Source organism: Nothobranchius furzeri, chromosome 5 (assembly GCF_043380555.1).
Source record: "Nothobranchius furzeri strain GRZ-AD chromosome 5, NfurGRZ-RIMD1, whole genome shotgun sequence".
In the NCBI taxonomy this organism is placed as follows: domain Eukaryota; kingdom Metazoa; phylum Chordata; class Actinopteri; order Cyprinodontiformes; family Nothobranchiidae; genus Nothobranchius; species Nothobranchius furzeri.
The window spans coordinates 75,455,042-75,478,272 of record NC_091745.1 but is presented as its reverse complement, the minus strand read 5'-3'; the positions used below and the strand labels follow the sequence as shown (position 1 = coordinate 75,478,272).

General features: G+C 43.5%; 3 protein-coding genes across 4 annotated transcripts; 1 reads left to right on the top strand and 2 right to left on the bottom strand.

The window, feature by feature from the left end:
* Window positions 1-5,313: 5,313 nt before the first annotated feature.
* LOC107379530 (C-X-C chemokine receptor type 3) lies at window positions 5,314-7,919 on the bottom strand. Its single transcript, XM_015950321.3, has 3 exons — window positions 7,652-7,919; window positions 6,845-7,189; window positions 5,314-6,267 (listed from the first exon to the last, which is right to left on the bottom strand). Exons 1-3 carry the CDS (start codon window positions 7,688-7,690, stop codon window positions 5,551-5,553), a joined length of 1,101 nt encoding a protein of 366 aa, XP_015805807.1. The 5' UTR covers window positions 7,691-7,919; the 3' UTR covers window positions 5,314-5,550.
* A 4,029-nt stretch (window positions 7,920-11,948) lies between these two features.
* Window positions 11,949-14,325, bottom strand: cxcr3.2 (chemokine (C-X-C motif) receptor 3, tandem duplicate 2). 2 transcript variants are annotated; one of them, XM_015950318.3, is made up of 3 exons: window positions 14,309-14,325; window positions 13,704-13,811; window positions 11,949-13,590 (listed from the first exon to the last, which is right to left on the bottom strand). In XM_015950318.3, the coding sequence occupies exons 2-3, from the start codon at window positions 13,734-13,736 to the stop codon at window positions 12,511-12,513; spliced, it is 1,113 nt and encodes a 370-aa protein (XP_015805804.1). In that variant the 5' UTR covers window positions 13,737-13,811; window positions 14,309-14,325; the 3' UTR covers window positions 11,949-12,510. The 2 variants fall into 2 exon arrangements, with proteins under 2 accessions (XP_015805804.1, XP_070407229.1); XM_070551128.1 differs by lacking the exon at window positions 14,309-14,325 and having other exon boundaries at window positions 13,704-13,843.
* Window positions 14,326-19,411: 5,086 nt separating this feature from the next.
* Window positions 19,412-21,900, top strand: cnfn (cornifelin). Its single transcript, XM_015950317.3, has 4 exons — window positions 19,412-19,609; window positions 19,771-19,893; window positions 19,965-20,101; window positions 20,960-21,900. The coding sequence occupies exons 2-4, from the start codon at window positions 19,773-19,775 to the stop codon at window positions 21,047-21,049; spliced, it is 348 nt and encodes a 115-aa protein (XP_015805803.1). The 5' UTR covers window positions 19,412-19,609; window positions 19,771-19,772; the 3' UTR covers window positions 21,050-21,900.
* Window positions 21,901-23,231: the final 1,331 nt, after the last annotated feature.

The window sequence follows — 23,231 nt, the reverse complement described above, 5'->3', positions numbered from 1 at the left end:
TTGTTTTGTATACTTCATTCGTTTCTATGTTGTATACTCATTGTTTGTTAAATAAAGTCTATTAAAAAAAATAAATAAAAAGAATCCACTCGTATTAATACAGCTGACGGCCCAGGGCGTACCCAGATCCTGACGGCTGGACTGCAAACTCAAAAATTGTTACAATACTGATAAAATACAGAAAGCTGGGTTCAGTTTCAGCTATAAAACGTGTTAAAAACAGAAGTGAACATTTCTTATTTGATGGTTGCATGTGATCATGTTTTCTGGTCGGCTGTGGTCTTCCTGCAGACTGGTGTCAGCATTACTGCAGCAGAAAACTCCTCTCTACTCGGCTCAGAGCAGCTTAACCTGGGTAAGTTGTTGTTTCATAAAGATTCTTGAACATTTTTCATTAAGAGAAAAAATGTCATCGCAACTAATAGGTAGTAGGGTTTGCAGTTTTTTCTGCACAGGCTGAAAATCATCATGCACAATGAAAGCTGAAGCAGTTACACAAGTTTGGTTGTGCTTGTGGTGTTAGTGGCCTCAGGACTCAGACTTTAGATTCCACTGTGGGTCAACAAAACCAGTCCGGGCCAGAATGACGGCTCCTGTTGTGAATAGACAGGCCTTGTGGACATGAAGGCTGCTCAAAGGTATATATATGCACAAAACAGTCAGTCATTCTCTGGCAAGCAAAAGATCAGTAAAAGTTTATGAAAAGATTTTTAAGAACTAATCAAAATAGCCTTAAAGGGATACTAGGCTGTTTTGATTCATTTTAGCACCCCCTAGTGTCCGTGACGTGAAAGCACATGCGAAACTTTTCTCTTCACTGTGTGTTTGTCTTTTTAACACCTTCATCTAACAGCTGAAATGTCTCCTCAGCCTTCGTTAGCGTCTACAGGAGGGATTCATCACTAAAGCAAACAAATCAGCTGTGTTCATGATCTAAAACATGCAGGAAATGTGCTGGAAGCAGACTGAAACTCCACCATCCAACTGCCCCCCACCAGCAGGGACCAGACCCACGGATGTAGTTTTAGATGGGGGGGGGGGGGGGGGGGGGGGGGGGGGGGGGACGACATGTCCCCCTGACTTTTTTCAAAGTCAATTTTTGTCCCCTGCACTTTTTACCGTTCAAAAACAACATTACACTATATTAAATAGACACTGGTCGAGCACCGGGACCAAGCGGAAAACAACCACTTGCATTGAAGCCCTTTCCCCATTAGTACCGCCCATTGGCTCATCTATTGGCTCTGCTGATACTTGCTAACTTGTGATTGGCTGTTCCTACCTCCTGTGTACTTGACAGTTCTGCATTCCTGACATTGCATAAAAGAGCCTCTAAGTTGTAGTTTTATGCTGTAGTTGTATACTTACTGGGAAGAGTAAGGGTGGGGTCTGATCCTTTCACATAGTGTGTTTTTGATGGAGACGCCTTCAGCTCTACATTAGCTGGACCATCTGAGGGAAAGAAAGCAGCAAATTAAAATATCATTTGGACCCACATGGAAGAATCAACTGTTGTGAGCGTACTTTACTCTAATATTTCCACCATATTACATTAAAATACCAGAGTAAAATACATTTTGGTTCTCAAATAGTATGTCCCAGGTCTCCTACCCTACTGCACTCTCTCTTATGCTCGCACTTACTCTGCATTTTAGATATTTTCCCAGCAACCCCTTTGCAAGATGCTTTTATGACCATTAGCCCATGCATTCACTATAATAACTACCTCACCAGCTACAGGCCAATGTCCACATTACTTGAAGAATACTGTTGTTAATCCCGTGCTGCTAAAGTCCAACCTAGACACTTCACTCCTAAACAATCACAGACCTATTAACATTTCTCAAGAAACTTCTGGAGAATCTGTGGCAAAACAAGTAAAATCTGCTTTAGACAAGCATTTATTATCAAACAGCTTTAGTTTAGTCTTCGTGGAGACGGCTCTTTTACATTCTGACTTGAAAGTTACTTAAAGAGCAAGTCACTCCCAAATGAACTTGTCTTTTTCTGATAAACTATATAAATGTGTGTCTAATCATGCTTTGCACTTTAGTGCATTTTGGTTAAAATTTTTATTTTCTGCCTAAAACTGTCAGCGTTGTGCCGTTGTCAGGTAAAAACTCTGCACTGCATTTGAATTTAAATCTGCCATCGCTATTGGCTAAGAGGTACCCTAGAACGTTAGCTGGTACCATATGATGTCACAATGTTGTTGTGAGCCTGCGTGCGTGTATTTGTTAGCGGCTCCGCCCTCTCGGTCTGCTAGGCAACAGCATTTGTTGCATTTTTCAAACAGGAAGTGGGAGTTGAGTAAGAATCTGGTAGGGGGTGACTTGCTCTTTAAAAAGATGTGTCGTGACATGCAAACCAACTTGCTGCTGTTTCTGTGGAAATCATGTACACGGTTACAGGAAACAGAAAAAAAGTGACAACAAGCAGAGCGGCATTTGCAGCTGGAAGGTGCTATGAGACATGAAAAGTTCAGAGCAACATGCATCACACTGTTAACACCAAAACCCACAGCACGTCTCCCTGGTACCTGCCTGATGTACTATAAACGAAAGAATTTGGTTTACAGGATGGAGCAGAAAGTGCTTTGGTAAACAAGGCAACTGATATTATTCTCCATTTGTTGCCAAAGTTTCCCTTTTTGTTTTCATTTAAATTTACGTGAATCAGAAAAAGTTTAGAAAAAGTCCTATACCAACATTTACTTCCCAATTTTACAGTTTCAGTGCACGTTTATGTGACTGACGTCACACGATGATGGTAGTTTCAGTGTTTGTCATCCAAACAGAGCTCAGCTTGCTGCGCGTGACCTTCGGTTTGTGGAGTTGTAAAATGAAACTCAGGATGTTGTCGTGTCCGAGACCTCAACAACAAAAGGCTTCGGGTCTTAAAAGATTCAAACGCGAGACCACAAATCTCATCACGGTTAGCTTTATGCTCTCAGGCTCAGGTTCAAACATGTCATCACAGGTTGGACGCTTTTAATTTGAAGGTTTATGTGTGGCTACATTCATTTCTGGATCCATTTTTAAAGATTTGTGACTTAAGTTTTCGCTTTCCTTCCCAGATGAGCTTCGATTTGTTCACGCTGTGATTCTGCTGACTAATAATCACCTGAACATGACGTCGGTCTGGTAACCAGCAGGTGAAATCATCAGACCTAACCACTAAAGTGAAGTCACAAAAAAAAAGGAAGCTTAATCAAATGACTGGACTTTTTTTTGGGCCTTTCTCTGAAGCCACATGTCTGGCCATTATCAGGCGGGTGTTGCCTTGTGAGGAATGTGAGGACAGAAAAAAAAAAGATTTTCTTATTCAGCATGTGTACTTTTGACCCGTCTAACCGATTCTGTCTCCTTTCTGGTGTCTGCCAACTCCCCGGTGGATCCCTCCTATAAAACCCACCAGTTTCAAAAGCTCCATTGTGACACGGCTGCAGCTTGTTTTTGGTTTCTCTCTCTCACCTGGCATATACATGAGTGTGTGCATTCTCCTGTGTCACCGTACACACCCCGGTGTTGCAACACTGAACGCAAAAAGACCCCAGGAAGTGCCCGGAGAAAAGTTCCTCCACATCTAACGCTCGTGTTTGAGCACGGAGCAGTTCCTCCCACGCATTCTTGGAAATCCCACTTTCTGTAATTGGTTTTCAGAGAGGAAACAGAGGGAATCCAGTAAAAGTTCTTGTGAAATACTTTATTACAAGTTAATTGTCATCGTCTGTCCTTATGTTGTGAAAGGTTAAACAAGAATTAAACTAATGCAAGCAAGAAAACAGCTTATATCAGAAATGTATGACACGATAGCTTTAAAACAACTGGTAAGTATTTAAAACAATAGAAAAACAGTTTAATTTCATAAAAAATAAGCAACACAACACAAAAAATATCAAGTTCTGTGTACTTCACGTGCTTCTAGAGAATCTGAGTCACATCGGTTGTCTTCATCCTACACGTCTTTTCTGAACGCCGTGAAGCCGGGTCCAGACTGGAGACCTCGGCGGCGCAACATCGCTGCTTCAACTACAATCCATGATAATCTATGGGGTTGATCCGAAATGGCCGCAGCGCGGCACATTTCAGCTGCTAAAGATAGGATTAGGTTCTAGTTTTGCTGCAGCGACGCCATTTCTTATCCGTGTGGATTACGTCAACACACGTGACCTAACAGCTTAAAGGGGCATTATGGAAGTTTGACAGCCAAAACATGTGTAGAAATAATAAATGTCTTCTTCATACATTCTCCTGCAATGCCCTGGTCCTGTAGAATGAGCCCTGGCATTTTTACTGTGATTGCCTGTTTTTCTGTAAAATCACAGAAAAAGAGAGCTGCTCGGGTCGAGCAGGCTGCTTCATGCGGGTTCACGCTCAGGCATAGCCCGTAGCATTTGCTATCCGTAGCTTTAGCAGCAGAGAGAGAGGCAGTGCCACTTTGTCGCTGTTCCTAACGCCTAGTGATGAAGCTAGCTACATTTCTGAGGACCCTTAGCTACTTTCTGTAGAACTTTCTTCTAGATATTTCCTGCAAATTAGCAACAAAATAGCCATTTTCTCTCCGAACCGTTCTTTCAGCTGTCATCAAGGATATAAATGTTACAGATACAAAGAACGTCACTGGTGCTTTAGCTCACCTAGTAAGACGTCGGACTCCTGTGCTGAAGACCTGGGTTTGATTCTGGATGTGAACATAGTTCATTTAGAGTTTCTTTTTTACATTAATGGTATATTTTTTACAGTAAAATGCCCAAATTTTTATTTGAGACTCGCCGAACGGCATTGAATTCACAGATAAAAAAGATGTGGGTTCAACTTTCATTTTGGAACAATTTTTCAAGCAAGGGAAGGGAATGATCTGAGCATGCAGGAGGACTGACCCATCATAAACCTTTGTCGGCTGTGCTGAAGAGAAAGGTACAGAACCAAATTATTTAATTAATTAGCTGCACGTTCTCCTGTCCTCTGTCCTCCGGGCCACACACACACACACACACACACACACACACACACACACACACACACACACACACACACACACACACAGAAGGGACTGCCTCAGTTGTTATTTTCGTTAAGGAGTGTGCACGTACAGCATGCGCGCCTCGTGCACGAGCCTGCTATTGAAGCTGCCGTTAAGCTTTTGGCCTGAGGGGGCGATCATGAACATAAAATTTAGAAACTCCGTAAAGTCCCTTTAATTCCACCCAGCATCCTTCAAGGAGTGCAGCGGTGTTTTTCACGGCTTCAGTCCTGGCAGTGGAGAGGGACAACATCATACAGAACATCAAACAAGATCTCCGTCTTCTTTTTGGTTCAATGGTGGATGACACAAACAAACCCTGACCTTTGAAGTCCCGTGAGATTTTGTGATCTCACAAGTCTGGCGAGGACGACGGCGGAAGAGCGGCCGAGACTCCGCCGGTGTGGACCGCCGCACCGTGATGCACGCGAGTAAACCGTTCTGCTGCCGATCCACACCTCCAGCGTGGACCCGGCGTAAGTCCACTAAAGCTCCCCCCAGGGTTAAGTCACCGCGTCAGTACATCTAAGCTGCCTCCTGCCGTTGCTGAAGCATCTCCAGCTGCTTCTGTCGCTCCTCTGAATGTTCCTCGTCGTTCTGGCTCACGCCCAGCTCCCACAGAGAGTTCATGCGTTGAGGCGAACTGCACCTGAGCACGCTCAACACACTTTTTCTGAAGTTTGGGCGAAAAAGAAAATACAACAGAGGCCTGAGGCAGGCGTGAACACTGCCCATGGCTGAGGTGACCGTAAGCGCTGTTTTCAGAGAAGCCTCTGGATCAATGGGGACTTTCTTAAGAAAATGCGATGATCCATAATAGATGGTGTCCAGAATGAGGGTGATGTTGTACGGTATCCAGCAGACCAGGAAAACCGTCACCAGAGCCAAGATGGCGGACGTTTTGTTCTGACGGCGTTGTAGAAAAGTGTGGGTGCACCAGATGATCAGGATGAGCAGAGGCACCAAAAATCCAATTAGGAGGTGGATGAGACGTAAAGCGAGCAGCTTGTCAAATCCAACCCCAGAGTGCTCGTGGACGTAGATGGACATCTCTTTAGAGGAGTTGGAAGGAAACAAACACCAGTCGAGAACTGCTAAAATAGCAGAGAGGAGCCACGTCAAAGAGTAGCATGTCACTGAAAAACCGGCCCCGTGCTGGGAAAACCAATCAGAACGGACTTTGACCAGTAGGTTCTCCAAACAGATGCAAACCAGCAGAAACATCCCGACATAGAAGTTGATCTGGAAGAAAAAAGCAAAGAAGATCCAGCCATTTTAGATTTTTGTGTCAATTCATTCCGATCCCACAAATACCAAACGTCTCAGAGCAACGTTAAAGAGCAAGTCACCCCCTACCAGATTCTTACTCAACTCCCACTTCCTGTTTGAAAAATGCAACAAATACTGTTGCCTACCAGACCGAGAGGGCGGAGCTGCCAACAAATACACACACACACAGGCTCACAACGACATTGTGACATCATATGGAAGAAGAAGATATCATTTCTATAGCGTCTCTCAAGATAAAAATCACGAGGCGCTTCACAAAAACAAAAATGTAAAGATATAAAAAAGAATTTGGAAAATGGTTAAAAATATATTTAAAATGAGCAAAATGTTAAGAAAGAGAGAGAGAGTGAGTAGGAACGAGGGAAATCAGTGGATCCTGAGGAAGGTTCACTTTCGGAAAATAAAGTTGATTTGGGGGTGACTTGCTCTTTAAAGAAGAGATCAAAGTAAACAGGAAGTCATTTACAGCCAAACGCTTCTGCTGAGAAAGCTCCACTTTTCACTTTCATTTTGATTTCAACACACTCACATTCCAAACTGCTCTGCATATCTTGAAGAGGGTCACGGAGCAGTGGACACATTTCTGATTAGCTCGTATGGTCCAGATGATCAGCGTCACCAGCAGCAGGATGTCCACGACCCCCAGCTGCAGCACGAAGGTGTCCGACGGGCGCCAGAATCGCCTCCTCCTAATCAGAACCAGCAGCAGGAGACCGTTCCCCAGCAGACCGACAATCACCACCACAGAGTAGACGAGAGGGATCCACACCGCCTCGCTTGGTGTTTCTTCTCTTAGATCCACAGTCTCATAGTCTGTATAATCATAGTAGTCAGACTCATTCAGCAATCCACCTCCGATCACGTTCATGTCCCGCTGGAGCAGATGCACAAAAACAGAGAAATCAAAAAGTGTTTGGAGATACTGTAACCCAAAAGCCTTTATACACACACGCTCCTCCCCTGGGAGTCCAACAGCCTCTGTGATGGTGACATCATGACAGTAAAATCTCTCCTTTTGGGAACTCCAGCTGCTTTTTAAAACAAGTTCAGTGAACTCACATGATGCTTTGTCAGTAAGGTGATGCAAGAGTGGAGAGGGCAAAAAGAAAAGCAAATTCCCCCTTAGTCATGCTCACAAATACCTTTTCAAGTAAGGTTCGTGTATAAAAAGGTAATCCGTTACTATAATAAATAGTAAAACAGCAGAGAAGGCGTACAGACGAAGGTGGCTGACTTTTGCTCATTTGCATTAAAGTATGTGCATCAGGAAGCTGAAAGATCAACAAAAATAATCAACACAGACCTTTTTAATAGTCTGAGACCCATTATAGCTCACCGGTTTCCTGTAAAGGCTCCCAGACGCTGAATCTTCCATCTTCGCTTGTGAACAGAAAGTAACACAACTCGGCTCTTCAGTCAGGAGATGAAACGATCACCGTCATCGTGCTGGCTTGACTTCTGACAGCTGTCAGCGCTCGTCACGTCACGTCACGGCCTAACACCGTAGCGCGCGCTATCTCGGTGCTGCCGCTTAGAGTTTAACAAGTAAGGTCGTTTCGAACACGGCTGGCGGCTTTGTTAAGAGGGTGACGCTACATAAAAACACATCGATGGTAATAAAAATGTTTCTGGACGGTAAACTAGCGCGCGCTCACCGGCAGAAAGTTCCACGTCTCGAACGAAATGCAACCGTCGCGACAGGGACTGAATCACGTAGAGTTTTACAGCTTTCTCGGTTTGTTGTTATTGACAAGAGAATTTTACGCGAAGCGAACGTGCCTTTTGTTGCCAAATGTGTTATTTACAACGAAATGTGGTCATTTCCGTTTTTAGGTTTTCAAAATAAACCTCTTTGTTGAAATGATAGGGGGGAAATAGGCTTTTATCGTTGTGTACAGTTTTAAAATATTAATTTGTGACTACAAATTCTAAAATAAAATACAATATTTTTAATGAAATCGATCAATCTTATTGACTGAAGCTAATATTTTCAAGTACAAGACTTTTGTTTTGAAGATAGGTGTTTTCGATCTGTTTTACGTGAACGTAAACTTGACGCACAGACGGCTGCGTAGCAGAGACAGGTAAAATAGTTTCATCGTTACTGAAGCTTGACCGAGGGGTGAAGTTTCCCGGGTCATAAAAGGGCCAGGGCCAGCCCTGACACGACCCCAGCCGCCCTGAATCTGACCCAGTCACCCACCCCAGAGGAGCGGTGAGATGCGTTCAGCGCTCAGGGAGAAGCGTCCAGGGTTCAGCCAGCCCTTCTGATGCCTGCTGGATTAAATCACTCATCTTCAGTGGCTGGACATCTACACCCCATTCAGCAGCCACGGTGAAATACGATTTGAACACATTTCCAAACTTAAGGGAGTCAAAAATATCTACTTTTAAATGCCATGACAGTAACTCTACTACAGAAGTTAGTTTTAGAGGTCGTTTGGTTTATTTTGAGGTTTTGTGTTTTAAATCAGTTTCAGGTTTTTAAAATAACAAACATTATTTATTGGTTTCATGTGAGCATTCTGTTGCATCCATGCTGGCTGTATTTATGTGAAACACTTTATCTCACAGACCGCCTTGCTGCACAAACCGCTGCTGTCCACCAGAGGGAGACATTTCATTTTAAAATGAAAACCGAGGCCAACGTTTTGAAGACATTTTGTTTTATTAATCGAATTTAAAGCCTTCGAGTTTCATTGGAAGCATTTTCCCCAGACAGCCAGTTTGAAAGACACACCTCCCAGTATAATTTCTAATGATTGAAGTAGTTAGCTTAAAATCAATCAATCAATCAATCAATCAATCAATCAATCAATCAATCAATCAATCAATCAATCAATCAATCAATCAATCACATTGTATTTATAAAGTGCTTTCCAAGCAAAGTGCTACTCAAAGTGCTTTACAAAATGACCCCAAATTCCCATAGCAGTTTAAAAACATTAACACACACACACACACACACACACACACACACACACACACACACACACACACTCCCCCCCCCCCCCCCCTCTCTCTCAGTAAACATTTATATTCGGCGGAGTCCAGACGAGCCAAGTAATGTAAGGCAAGGAAACGCCATCAGAGGAGCCATCTGAACACATTTGTTATTTCTATAGACATCAAACGTTTTGAAAATAAAAATATAAATTAGCTTTCATTTTTTACTTGCATGATACTAGAAAATGAATTGGGAAATAAAACATTTTATATTTAAAATGAATAACCGAGCTTTTGGGTTGTATTTTTTCTCCTAAAAGCGGTTAGAAAACTATGTTGCCCTCTAGTGGACAATCTAGGTACTGCACGCAGAACGTTCTCATTTTCTTTTGCCAAATAAAACAATATAAAAATATTTTCCAGTTTATTATATATATATATATATATATATATATATATATATATATATATATATAAATATGGGAGGGGCCAAAGGGGTCGGGTGCAGTGTGTGACGGGTGGTAGTCGAGGGCGGGGACCTTGGCGGTCTGATCCTCGGCTACAGAAGCTGGCTCTTGGCACATGGAATGTCACCTCTCTGGAGGGAAGGAGCCTGAGTTGGTGTGTGAGGTTGAGAGGTTCCGACTAGATGTAGTCGGACTCACCTCAATGCATGGCTCTGGCTCTGGAACCAGTTTCCTTGAGAGGGGTTGGACTTTCTACCACTCTGGAGTTGCTCCCACTGAGAGGCACCGAGCAGGGGTGGGCATACTAGTTGCCCCCCCATCTTGGTGCCTGTACGTTGGGGTTTACCCCAGTGGATGAGAGGGTAGCCTCCCTCCGCCTACGTGTTGGGGGACGGGTTCTGACTGTGGTCTGTGCTTATGCACCAAACTACAGTTCAGACTACCCACCCTTTTTGGAGACCTTGGAGGGGGTGCTGGAGAGCGCTCCTTCCGGTGACTCCCTCGTTCTGCTGGGGGACTTTAACGCTCACGTGGGCAACCACAGTGAGACCTGGAGAGGTGTGGTTGGGAGGAACGGCCCACAGGATCTGAATTCGTGTGATGTTTTATTATTGGACTTCTGTGCCAGTCATGGATTGTCCATAATGAACACCATGTTCAGACATAAAGGTGTCCATATGTGCTCTTGGCACCAGGATACCTTAGGCCGCAGCTCGATAATCGACTTTGATGTTGTTTCATCTGACCTGCGGCCGCATGTCTTGGACACTCAGGTGAAGAGAGGGCGGAGCTGTCAACTGACCACTACCTGGTGGTGAGTTGGCTCAGATGGTGGGGGAGGATGCTGGTCAGACCAGGCAGAGCCAAACGTATCACAAGGGTCTGCTGGGAACGTCTGGCAGAGTCTCCTGTCAGAAGGAGCCGAGTGTGAAGCAGCTGGGATGAGAATCAGCTCCTCTGAAATCTGGGACCATGGTCTTGATTCAGAAAAGGGTAGAATGCCTTCTCCGGGTCAGGGATGAGGTCCTGCCCCAAGTGGAGGAGTTTAAGTATCTCGGGGTCTTGTTCACGAGTGAGGGAAAACTGGAGCGTGAGATCGATAGGCGGATTGGTGCTGCATCTGCAGTGATGCGGGCGTTGTACCGATCTGTCGTGGTGAAGAGAGAGCTGAGTCAGAAGGCGAAGCTCTCGATTTACCGGTCGATCTACGTTCCTACCCTCACCTATGGTCACGAGCTTTGGGTAGTGACCGAAAGAACGAGATCGCGGATACAAGCGGCCGAAATGAGTTTTCTCCGAAGAGTGGCTGGGCTCTCCCTTAGAGATAGGGTGAGAAGCTCGGTAGCTCGGCCATTCGGGAGGGGCTCGAAGTAGACCAGCTGCTCCTCCACATCGAGAGGAGCCAGTTGAGGTGGCTCGGGCATCTGGTCAGGATGCCTCCTGGACGCCTCCCTGGTGAGGTTTTCCGGGCACGTCCTACCGGGAGGAGACCTAAAGGTAGACCCAGGACACGGTGGAGGGACTATGTCTCTCACCTGGCCAGGGAACACCTTGGGATTCCCCCGGAGGAGCTGGCCCAAGTGGCTGGGGAGAGGGAAGTCTGGGCCTCTCGCCTTAGGCCACTGCGACTCGACTCCGGATAAGCGGACGAAAATGGATGGATGGACTTTCAATTCAAGAATTTCCTTTTAGTCACTGCCCCCCCCCCCCCCCCCAGATTTTATCGTGCGCATGCCTTAATAAGAAATAGAAAGTAAAATGAGTTCTATCAAGTGGCAGATCTCCTGAAGTGTTGAAACAGTAGTAGTAATAGTATGGTGATAGCACATATAGCAGATCTACACTACTAAGTACTCACTAATCTGTAGGTGATGCCATCAAAATGTCTAGAATAAAAAAAGACTTGAAGGAAAATGTGCCAGTGCTTTGTTGTTATTATTAAATATACTCTTTTCTATTGAAATTGTCTGACCAAAAGCACAAAGCACAGCCAGACTTAAAGAAGATGTTTAGTTAATACAAATCTATCAAGTCTGTACTTTTTAACCAGTTTTTGTCCCGTTGGTATCTGATGTTGCGCTGGAACAGAGTGAGAGGAACCACATCACACATCCTGCTCATGCACAACATTCTGTGTTGTTGGGATCTGTGTGTTAAACTCAAGTTCTCCAGAATAAGGAAAATGGGTTCGGTGTGAATCTGATGCAGAACAGACGTTAATGCTTTTTATACAAATTGTTTATTGTGAAACACGTTTTTACATCAAAACGAGGATAGCATTTTTTTTATATCATTTTAATTTTTACACAGCAGTATTTGATTTCAACAGAGTTAACAGAAAATGACTGTCTGGTATAAAAAATGGGTAAGTGAGCCACGAGGCGTACGTTTTAATACACACATCTGTTAAAAGAAACTTTCATTACTTTCTGATGGCAATAGAGACAACGAGCCGAGCCCAGAGTTGGTCTTTAAACTGCTGAACAGGCTTTTAAGCAGGTATGAAGAAATCGAGACGTTTTGCAAGATTGGACCAATGGAGAAATAAAATGTCTTCGTGAAATACTTTAGTTTCACACTCCACCCCCATCGCATGATTGTGCAACGCACAAAGCAATACCAAATAAGCTGCACTGAATAAAAGCACCTTTGCAGGACGTGCACGCACGCACGCACGCACGCAACTCAGAGAACATTTGTCCTTTCTTCTCCAAAGATGTGTAATTAGAAAACTTGCTCTCGCACACAAAACCACGTGTTCTTTCTAAGCTCTACCCAGGTGTCACACCATGACCGAGTACGAGGTGATTTCACTTTCAGAGCTGCACGATGTTAGTTTCTTTGGCTTCTTCTCCTTCCAGTCGTTCATTCTGAGGAGGCCTCTCCTCCCCGGAGCTTCCGTAAACATCTTCAGCAGTTCCTTCCTGAACCTCACCCCAACAAAGCCGTACAGCAGAGGGTTCAGGGCGCAGTGCGACAGCCCCACGCTTTCAGTGATCAAGGTCCCCAAGTCCAGCACACGGCCAAACTGGCAACCTCCTGCCACCACACCCAGCTTCTCCAGACTGTCCGCCAGCCGGAAGCAGTTATACGGCGCCCAGCAGATGACAAACACAGACACCAAGGAGATGATGAGGCGGAGAGACTTGCGCTTTTGGCGACGGGAGGCGTTGCACAGAGACTTGAAGATATGGATGTAGCAGTAGAGCATGATCAGCAGAGGCACACCAAACCCTAAAATCAGACTGATGAGCTGCAGCCCCACCTGCCACTGATCGGGGTTCCTAACGAACCACGTCTGGCACAAGCTCATCTTCTGGCCCTCACCAGTTCCGACCTCAGAGACCTGTTTGAAAGCAATGTCCACGCCGCTCAGGCCGAGGCACACCACCCAGATGACGGCGCATGCGACCTGAGCGTGGCAGGTGTTGCGTTTCCAGCCGGAGCCGACGGCGTGGACGATGGCCAGGTAACGGTCAAAGCTGATGCAGGCCAGGAAGAGGATGCCGCTGTAGCGGTTCAGGGAGAAGAGGGCACCGGAGATCTTGCAAAGGGCCGTGCCAAACACCCACTCGTGAGTCCACTGCACGGCAAAGAGGGGGAGGGTGAAGGCCAGCAGGAGGTCTGATACGGCCAGGTGAAGGAGGAAGGTGTCCGTCAGGGAGAAGGCACAGATTCCACCCCTCTGAGAGATTTTGTAGCGCGTGATCACACACAATACCAGCACGTTGCCCAGGACAGCCAAGATGAAAATCAGGCTGTACACAACAGGGGGGTACATCTTTGCAAAGCTGTAGACGTCATCCTGCAGACACGGGCGTGCAACGACACCCGCCACAGAAGCAGAGCTCTCTTCGTACGTCTGACAGGAGACACAAACACAGACAATTCACAAAACCGATTGTTTCTGCACATCATTTAAAGTGCTCCTTAATTTTAAGTGTGGAGAAATAACGTTTTGCAGGATCCACTTACCCAGTAGTCTTCCGTTGGCGTGGCTGATTCCATTTCTGCTAAACGAAAAACAAGGAGGCAGAACCACCGAAACTCTCCAGGAGAGAAGAAAGCCGAGAGACACACCTACTGAACGTTGTTGTTCACACACGTCCAGATGATGAAGGATCAGAAAGAAGAAGTTAGAATTTAGGGAACCGAATCTTTGCACACTTTAGACAGATGTGCAAAAAAAAAAAAAACCTATGGGATTGGTGACTGTGTGAAGGAAATTTTGACGTGTATTTTTTATCAGTCTGCCGCCAGAAAGAAACTTCTGCAGAATACGCTGAGAGCCGTGCCGTGCATGGAAGAATACTCTCCTATCAAGATGTTGCACCAAAAATCTGTTTCTGTCACGTTTATTCAACGATTCACTAAACCAAAGGTGGAAATCCAACCAGAGACGAGAATATTGTTCCTAGAGAAATGAAAGTGCTTACTGGGCATAAATTCCCCGTCCACTTAGTTTTTCACGTTCAGCACGTTTTTAACGTCCGTCAGTAAAATCAGCCGACTTCATCTTATTTGTTTTTAAAAGCTTTTTAAAAAGGGATGAAAGTGAAACTTTAAAACATAAGACTTACCCTCTGCGACCTTGCAAAGAAGACAGGATGTAGATAAATGAGCTGCTGATGCGGGACAAACTCAGCTCAACAGTTCATTAGAAAGGCTAGAGGCGAGCACAACAGGAAGTGAAGTGTGGGGTTAAAGAAATGTGCCACGAAGGGTAAATATGAACACACAGGGACAAACCTGACGAAGTAATCATTTATACAGTTTTACAGATATTCTCAAAAAACAAAAAATGTCTGTTAAAGACAAGAATTCAGGCTAAAATCTTTAGTTTCACCGTGAATTCAGCAAATTCAGCAAATTCAGCACTGGAGCTGGTTTTGCGTTTGAATGAAAAATGTAAATAAAACAGGAGCTAAACTTTCATTTCAGCTGGAGGCAAAAAGGGGTTGAAGAGCACGCTGGTGCACGCAGGCTTAGTTCAGGAGCATTTACCAGAAGGTTTAGAGAACAAGTTCAGGAATGAGTCACCAACCAGACCACAGACGGTGACTGATGGACAAAAAAAATCTAACACATTTATTTCTGTTTAAGCATGTGATCTTTTAAAATAACGAATCCTCTGAATATCTGAGGAACTGACGACTCTCGTGGTCATGTTTGTCCGGATTTTAGACACGGGCTGGAAGGGTCTTCTGGTAGCGAGTTGTGTAACACCTAAAATGTGGTTTTCTTCCTTGAGAAGTATTTTTCATAAAAACAGGAAACTCGTCGTCGTCTTCCTCCGCTTATCCGGGTCCGGGTCGCCGGGGGCAGCATCCCAACTAGGGAGCTCCAGACCGTCCTCTCCCCGGCCACCTCCACCAGCTCCTCCGGCAGGACCCCAAGGCGTTCCCGGACCAGATTGGAGATGTAACCTCTCCAACGTGTCCTGGGTCGACCCGGGGGCCTCCTGCCGGCAGGACATGCCCGAAACACCTCCCCAGGGAGGCGTCCAGGAGGCATCCTGATCAGATGCCCAAACTACCTCAACGGACTCCTTTCAATCTGGAAGAGCAGCGGTTCTACTCCGAGTCCCTCCCGAATGTCCGAGCTCCTCACCCTATCTCTAAGGCTGAGCCCGGCCACCCTACGGAGGAAACTCATTTCGGCCGCTTGTATCCGCGATCTCGTTCTTTCGGTCATTACCCAAAGCTCATGACCATAGGTGAGGATTGGGACGTAGATGGACCGGTAAATCGAGAGCCTGGCTTTCTGGCTCAGCTCCCTCTTCACCACGACAGATCGGCTCAGCGTCCGCATCACTGCAGATGCCGAACCAATCCGCCTGTCGATCTCCCGATCCCTCCTACCCTCACTCGTGAACAAGACCCCGAGATACTTAAACTCCTCCACTTGAGGTAGGACCTCTTTCCCGACCTGGAGTTGGCAAGCCACCCTTTCCCGGTCGAGAACTGTGGTCTCAGATTTGGAGGTGCTGATCCATGTGTGTGACGTCTTCTGACATTGACCCACTCTAGTTTATTATCCCTTCTTACCATGAAGGACGAAAACCGAGATCAGCGTAAAAAACGGTGTAGTGCACTCAAGCGCGTCCTTTCATTTTTTCCATCTATGAAGGAATGCAGCTTGCACCTTTCCTCCTCGAGTTTTAGATTAAGATCACAGGACGTTGATTTGTGATGGAGTTACGCTCGATCTCATGCAACATTGTTGTTTTGTGTGACTTGTTTCAGCACTTAAATTTGGGTTGGGAATGACGCTCAGCCACATCACATTTTAGCTTAATCACTTTAAATTTGATGATGTTTTAATTATGGTGCTTTTATTCTTAAAGAGCAAGTCACCCCCTACCAGATTCTTACTCAACTCCCATTTTCTGTTTGAAAAATGCAACAAATGCTGTTGCCTAGCAGCTCGAGAGGGCGGAGCCACTAACAAATACACACACACAGGCTCACAATGACATTGTGACATCATATGGTACCAGCTAACGCTCTAGGGTACCTCTTAGCCAGTAGCAATGGCAGATTTAAATTCAAATGCAGTGCAGAGTTTTTACCCGACAACAACACAACGCTGACAGTTTTAGGCAGAAAATTTAAATTTTAACTAAAATGCACTAAAGTGCAAAACTATTGACTACACGTGTCTGCAGCACGATTAGACACATATTAATATAGTTTATCAGAAAAAAAAGTAGATTTGAGGGTGACTTGCTCTTTAAAGGTGCGTTATATAAGAATGACGTATTGAAATCCTGTGGTCAAATGTAGGTACTGCAGCCCATTTTCAAAACACACCACTCACTTTCTCACTCCTGTTCCTGGAGTTTCATGGCTGCTGCCAGTTACAAATCCGTGCCATGAGATTCTAGATGATGAGCAAAGACGCATCTCTCACATTAAGTTGATCAGTAGATGAATACTTTTCAGCATAATATCGAGGTTTGGTGATTGAAAAAGTAGCTTGTGATGTGTTTTAGTTACAATTTTTTCCAATTCACCATTAGCATTCTTAGCTCAATGTTAGCCTCTAGCCTTCTCCACTCGATATTAGAGTGAAACAAGAAGATATGGATTATTAGGGGATTAAGAAATAACTTCTGGGTCACTCCTGTTATTGGCTTAGGATCTTTACAAAACACCGCCTGGTGTTGCTGGTTGGTGTTCAATTAAAATGCCAGCGCTCCAGCGCTGACGCTACAACCTCGAGGGCTCACAGATTGTAAACAAAGACTACATCCCTCTTTGGCCACATTTAAAGAAGAAAAACTGAAAACCCTCCAGCCGGCTGAGAAGGAAATCTGCTTTAATGTAACCTTCCTTTACACACGATTGAGACATTAGACTATTTTATGGTTATTTCAATGTAGAATTCCTACATATTGTACCTTTAATGTCAGTCATCTATGGTAACCATCTGGATTAACTCTGAAAGTTAGTCAGTTATAAATGCACACCCACTACTGACTTATTTTGTTATTGTGGAAACACACACACACACACACACACACACACACACACACACACACACACACACACACACACACACACACACACACACACACACAGCAAAAATGTTATATATGAATCACTGATTTGATTAAAAAGAAGAAAGAAAACAAAAACAAATCAGAGGAAAACAATTAACAGTTGAGTAAAAGACATGCTGCTGGTCTTTGGTGGATGTGTGTATCAAAGAAAACTCATTTGTGTTGCAATATGAAATCTCTGATTTATGCTTGAGTAATCACAGGTAAATATTTGAAGACATTAGACTGGGTCCTACAGATGTTAACTCTAACTCATGGAGTTTAGAAAGCATTCATAGAGATGTAGATGAAATTGTTGGCAGCCTTTTTGTAATGACTAAAGAAGACAACAACAACAACAACATTAAAACAAAACCTGGAGACTGAAATAACCAGATTTTTTTCTCATGATCAAACTGCTCCAGCTGTCTGAAGTCTAATGTTTCAGCTTCTTTTGAATTCAATTCAATTCAATTCAATTCAAAATTACTTTATTAATCCCAGAGGGAAATTGATTGCTGTAGTAGCTCAGAATAATAATAATAATAATAATAATCAAGTCATCAAAGAGTTATTGTATATTACAACGGCTGTTGGCAGGAAGGATCTCCAGTAGCGGTCGGTGTTGCAGCCAAACTGAAGAAGCCTCTGACTGAAGACACTCTTCCTTTGTCGGACAGTCTAATGAAGACAATACTCAGGGTTGTCCAACATTTTCTTGATTCTCTGGAGAATCCTTCTTTGCATTATCTCCTCCATTGGTTCCACAGTCGTCCCCAGAACAGAACCAGCCTTTTTTATTAGGCTGTTGAGCCTTTTCAGGTCCCTGCTTCTGATGCTACTACCCCAACAGACGATGGCTGAAGAGATTACACTCTCAACAACAGACTTGTAGAAGATCTGCAGCATCTTGCTACACACATTGAAGGACCTAAGCGTCCTCAAGAAGTGCAGTCTGCTGTGTCCCTTCTTGTAAACGGCTTCGCTGTTCTTTCTCCAGTCTAGTCTGTTTTCCAGGTGAATTCCAAGGTATTTGTATTCCTCAACCACCTCCACTTCTTCTCCCATGATGGAAACAGTGTTTGACTCCACCCTGTTTCTTCTGAAGTCTAAAATCATCTCCTTTGTTTTGTTCACATTCAAGGTCAGATGATTGTTTCCACACCATGCCACAAAGCGCTCCACCAGCTCTGTACTCAGCTTCCTGTCCATCTCTGATACACCCGACAACTGCAGAGTCATCTGAGTATTTCTGTAGATGACAGGTCTCTGGTTTGTACTGGAAGGCTGAGGTGTACAGGGTGAAAAAGAATGGTGAGAGTACAGTCCCCTGTGGTGCTCCAATGTTACTGAACTCTTGTTTCCAGATGTTCACCGGTTCACCACAGTCCGGTCTTTGGTTCTGATCCATTTTTCGATGTTTTTATCTGTGTGCACTAAAACTTATGGTGTCTACAGGGCCTTAAAATCAGTACACTGATTTAAATTAAATCGATTTAGATTGGATTGAGACACTTTAAAGGTATAAAAAAAAGTAAACTCGAGTAATGTATGTACATACATATATATATATACATATATATATACACATATATATATGTATATATATATATATATATATATATATATATATATATATACATATATATATATATATACATCCATACATACATATATGTATATATATATATATATATATATATATATGTATATATATATATATATATATATATATATATATATATACATATATATATATATATATACATCCATACATACATATATGTATATATATATATATATATATATATATATATATATATATATATATATATATATATATATATATATATATCCCATATATACCCATGTCTTTTCAGGGACTTTAAGTTCTGCCTGCATAATATAATACAATATTCACGCCCTCATGTAAAGAGATGGATTGTTGCAAAACCCTTTTTACGCGTCAGTGATTGAGCATCGGCTCATTTTTATCACGCTTCTTTTTAACGCACCCACCTGGGTGTGTACACACAGCACTCCTTAGCAAAGTGGCTAAAATATAAATATGCACTATAGTCCTGCTTTGTTCTGAAGTTACTCACTGCTGATAAAGACCGTCTTGTGCTAGGTGCATCCTCTCGACAGGCGCAATACGCCCCAAAACTAAATACATTTTCTTTACGTGATGTTTGCACTTGGCTCAAGGGTCAAATAGGTTACTATGAAAACTGGGCTTTGGCCTCTTGATGTAGTCACCCTAGGTATAAGAGCTGTGGGTATGCCTTTTTCCTTCAGAACTGAGTTAGACCAGGATCATCCCCAGCATCACCAGAAGGTAAACCACGTATTTACTTTTTTCTTTTGTCATGCTGGTGCCCTCTCGCTGAATAAAGTATTTTTTTTTTGTTTTAATGATGTGCACAAACTCTAATGAGGCATTCATTCCAGATGGAGTTTAGTGTTAAACAGAAAGAAAAAGCTAACTTCTGTTTGCAGCCATGGAGTTCCATTCAAACGTGGTCAGTTCGCAGCCCGTCACCGTAACACAGTTCAGCGTGTCCCCCGGACTGTCGGACTGGAGCACAAACGTATGCGACTGCTGCGACGACTGTGGCATTTGTACGTGTTTTATTTCGTTTTAACCGACAACAAAAGGGATTTTGTTTAACCCAAACATCTCACTCCTACAGGTCTTTGTGCAACATTTATTCCTTGTATCCTGGGCTGTAAGGTGGCTCAAGACAACGGAGACAGCTGCTGTATACCTTTCCTCCCAGGCGCCATGATCGCTTTGAGGACAAGCATTCGAGGCAAATACAATATTGAAGTAAGTGAGCTAAAATCTTTTTTGAACCAAAACAAACTATCTCTAAATGTGATGTAATTTTATTACCAGGGGTGCCCCAGAAAAGTCATAGGGGTGGCAATGGGGCTAGATAAAACTTTGGGGTGGCACACCAAATTGATTCTCGTGGTAAATCTGGGAAAGTTTAGCCTGTAGTGATGCAATAAATGCTCCTTTATTCATTTTTATAAAAAAAAACCCAACATTAATTCATTCACTGCCAATGACGACTAAAGTTGTCATTTGCATATTTTTACTGTGTGGGCATTGGAATGAGCCCCCGCACCGTGAGAACAAACATCTCAGCTCGAAAGCCGATCTTCATCCGCCTGCGTCACACGTCACGTGATCAGGAAGCAGAACATCTATGTGTTAGGAGATCGTTTTGGGCCGCTGCTGTAAAAAAAGTGCGGCGCGAACCGGAAAAGTGTCTGCCGATCACAATTCAACAACGGATTATGAAAGAACGGATAACGCTCGAAACGCCAAATTCTTCCTGATGTAAGAGGTGAGGCTCCTCTTTGTTTGGTTGTTTTGGCGTTGACATCATCCTAGCGTGCAACGTTCTGTGACTCTTAAAAAAACGGTTAGAAACGCTGGCAGCGAAGGGCTTTACCCATCAGGAAACGGCTGGCAGCGAATGAGTTAATATGACTTCTTGAAAAACACTGGTCTTCCCTGGGTATGGATAGAGGGATGGTCAGCAATTTTCCAGGGGTGGTCATGGCACCCCGTGGCCACCCCTTGGGGGCTCCACTGTTTATTACTGAAACTAATAAGTAAAGATATGTTCTATCTTGTGTTGAAGATGGTTTAGTGTGTTTTTCTGTTTTCTTGCAGGGATCAGTGTGTGACGACTGGGTTATCATGGCCTGCCTGCCTTTATGTGGACTGTGTCAGTTGGCTCGAGAGCAAAAGATGAGAAAATAGTTAAACAGCAAGTCACCCCCCTACCCGAGTCTTACTCCACTACCACTTCCTGTTTGAAAAATGCAACAAATGATGTTGAGCTGCTAACAAATACACACAAACACAGGCTCACAATGACACTGTGACGTCATAATGTACCAGCTAACATCACAGTGTACCTTATAGCCAATAGCGATGGCAGATTTAAATTTCAAATGTAGTGCAGAGTTTTTACCTGAACACTGACAGTTTTAGGCAGAATATTTAAATATTAACTAAGATGCATTAAAGTGCCAAATTATTGTGTACACATGAGTTCAACACGATTAGACACTTTAGTTTATTAGCAGAAAAAAGTGGATTTGGGGATGACTTGCTCTTTAACAAAAAATAAATAAAACATTCATGTTCTGTGGTCTGAGTTTGACATTTACTGGAATGACTTTGTTTAGGCAAACAAAGCTGTGGGGACATTTGGTTATTACCTGGGCGGAACTGAACTTACTTGTCTTTGTGAAATCTAAACAAACTAACCTGACCAATGAGGTTTTATTGTTTTTATTGTTAATTTAACTTTCCTCAACTTTGACAAATATCCACATCAAATAAAGTGTTAAAATAAATTAGGAGGAACTGATTTGTACAATACTGAAAATAATTCCCAAAATAAATGTTCTTTTTTTTGACAGAACGAAAATTTAAATCTTTATTTAGCGATGTTGGAAAAATATAAGGAAAACTGCCAAGTATATGCAGAACAAATGAACAATGTTTAAACGTGCATAAAGCACATTTTCTATTCTATATGTGTCCAATACTGTATTTGTACTTTTCCTTTAAAAACAGTTTTAAATAAAACAAAAGATGTGGAATATTGTTGGGTTATTTTTTTAAAGCCACTTACTGCAACTCACCCAAGAATGAAAACAGTGGGTTGGACCCATCTTCCTCTATCAATCACAACCACAAAGGTTAGACACGAGAAGACACGAAGAGCCAAGGGCTGCCCTTTTGAGCAGGTCAAGAGAATAATGTTAGAGTTGGTTTAAGTTTACAAAAGGAGAAAAGGATTGCTTAAAGCTGCTGTTATTGTTCATCTCGTTTGTGAGTCACATGACAAAATTGTTCAAATAAAAGGGCGGGGCATGAGGTGGCTGCACAGACATCACATAGATGCCCCACGGACTGGCGTTGTCTACCAGAGCTGATGTAGCAGCGGGCCACCATCTTGGATGGGTCTCCATTCGCCCCCAGTACATTTATTTCTACAAAGGAATGTGCTAACTCAACTAAAAACACATTCTATTGTCAGACATATGGTATAGCTAAACTATAATATCATAAAATGCATTTAAATATGAAATCCCAACAGTTAGGCTATAAAAGTCAACTGCAACGTCACCTGACCTTGTGACTGTGGATCACTGCCACACCTAAATACTTGACAGATCTGCTGATCTTGTACTTATAATTGGAATGAGACACATTCATGAGGTATTGAAGTGAATTTATTTGTATATTGATTAGCAGATGGCCCTGTTAAGTGGAAAGTAAGGTATTTATTGATCTGAAGAACTGAACAAGGAATTGGCTGTGGAACAAACATTTGTATTTGTATTGTGGGCGTGTACTTACCTTTCCTGTGGATCTGGCATGTGGATCTTTCATAGGTTCCAGTGGGATATACCAAGAGGAGGATTGGAAGATTGATTGGTTTATTTTAATATGGTGGGAAGTATTGATGTATGTTAAGCACTGCTTATTTATAGAGATGAATGTGGAGTGTAATCAGAATCTGGCGTCCTTGAGCCTGTAAGGCTTTAACGAAAACTCCCCCCTCAGAAGATATGTGGAATGTGCCGTCGCTAAGGCAACTCAACTCTGTGTCCTTTCCCAGCCTGGGCGGGACTGCGGGAAGGCCGCTGAAGCGTCCAGGGTCACTGCAACCCTCCAACCCTCAATGCCCCCCCCCCCCCCCCCCCTATCCACACTGAGGTGACATGCACTGTTTCATCGTGGCTGCAGGAACTGAAGTTGGGATAGTCCCAACCCACCACCCCACCTAGTGGACACTTATGTTGTGTTGTCTGAAGTCTGTAGCATATCTCTGTCTGAGGTGTTTTTGTGCAGAGCAAAGCTGCCCTCCTGGTGGGAGGGTAACTTTAAAGTGCCTTTTTTCCCTCCACCTGAACCAATCCTCATG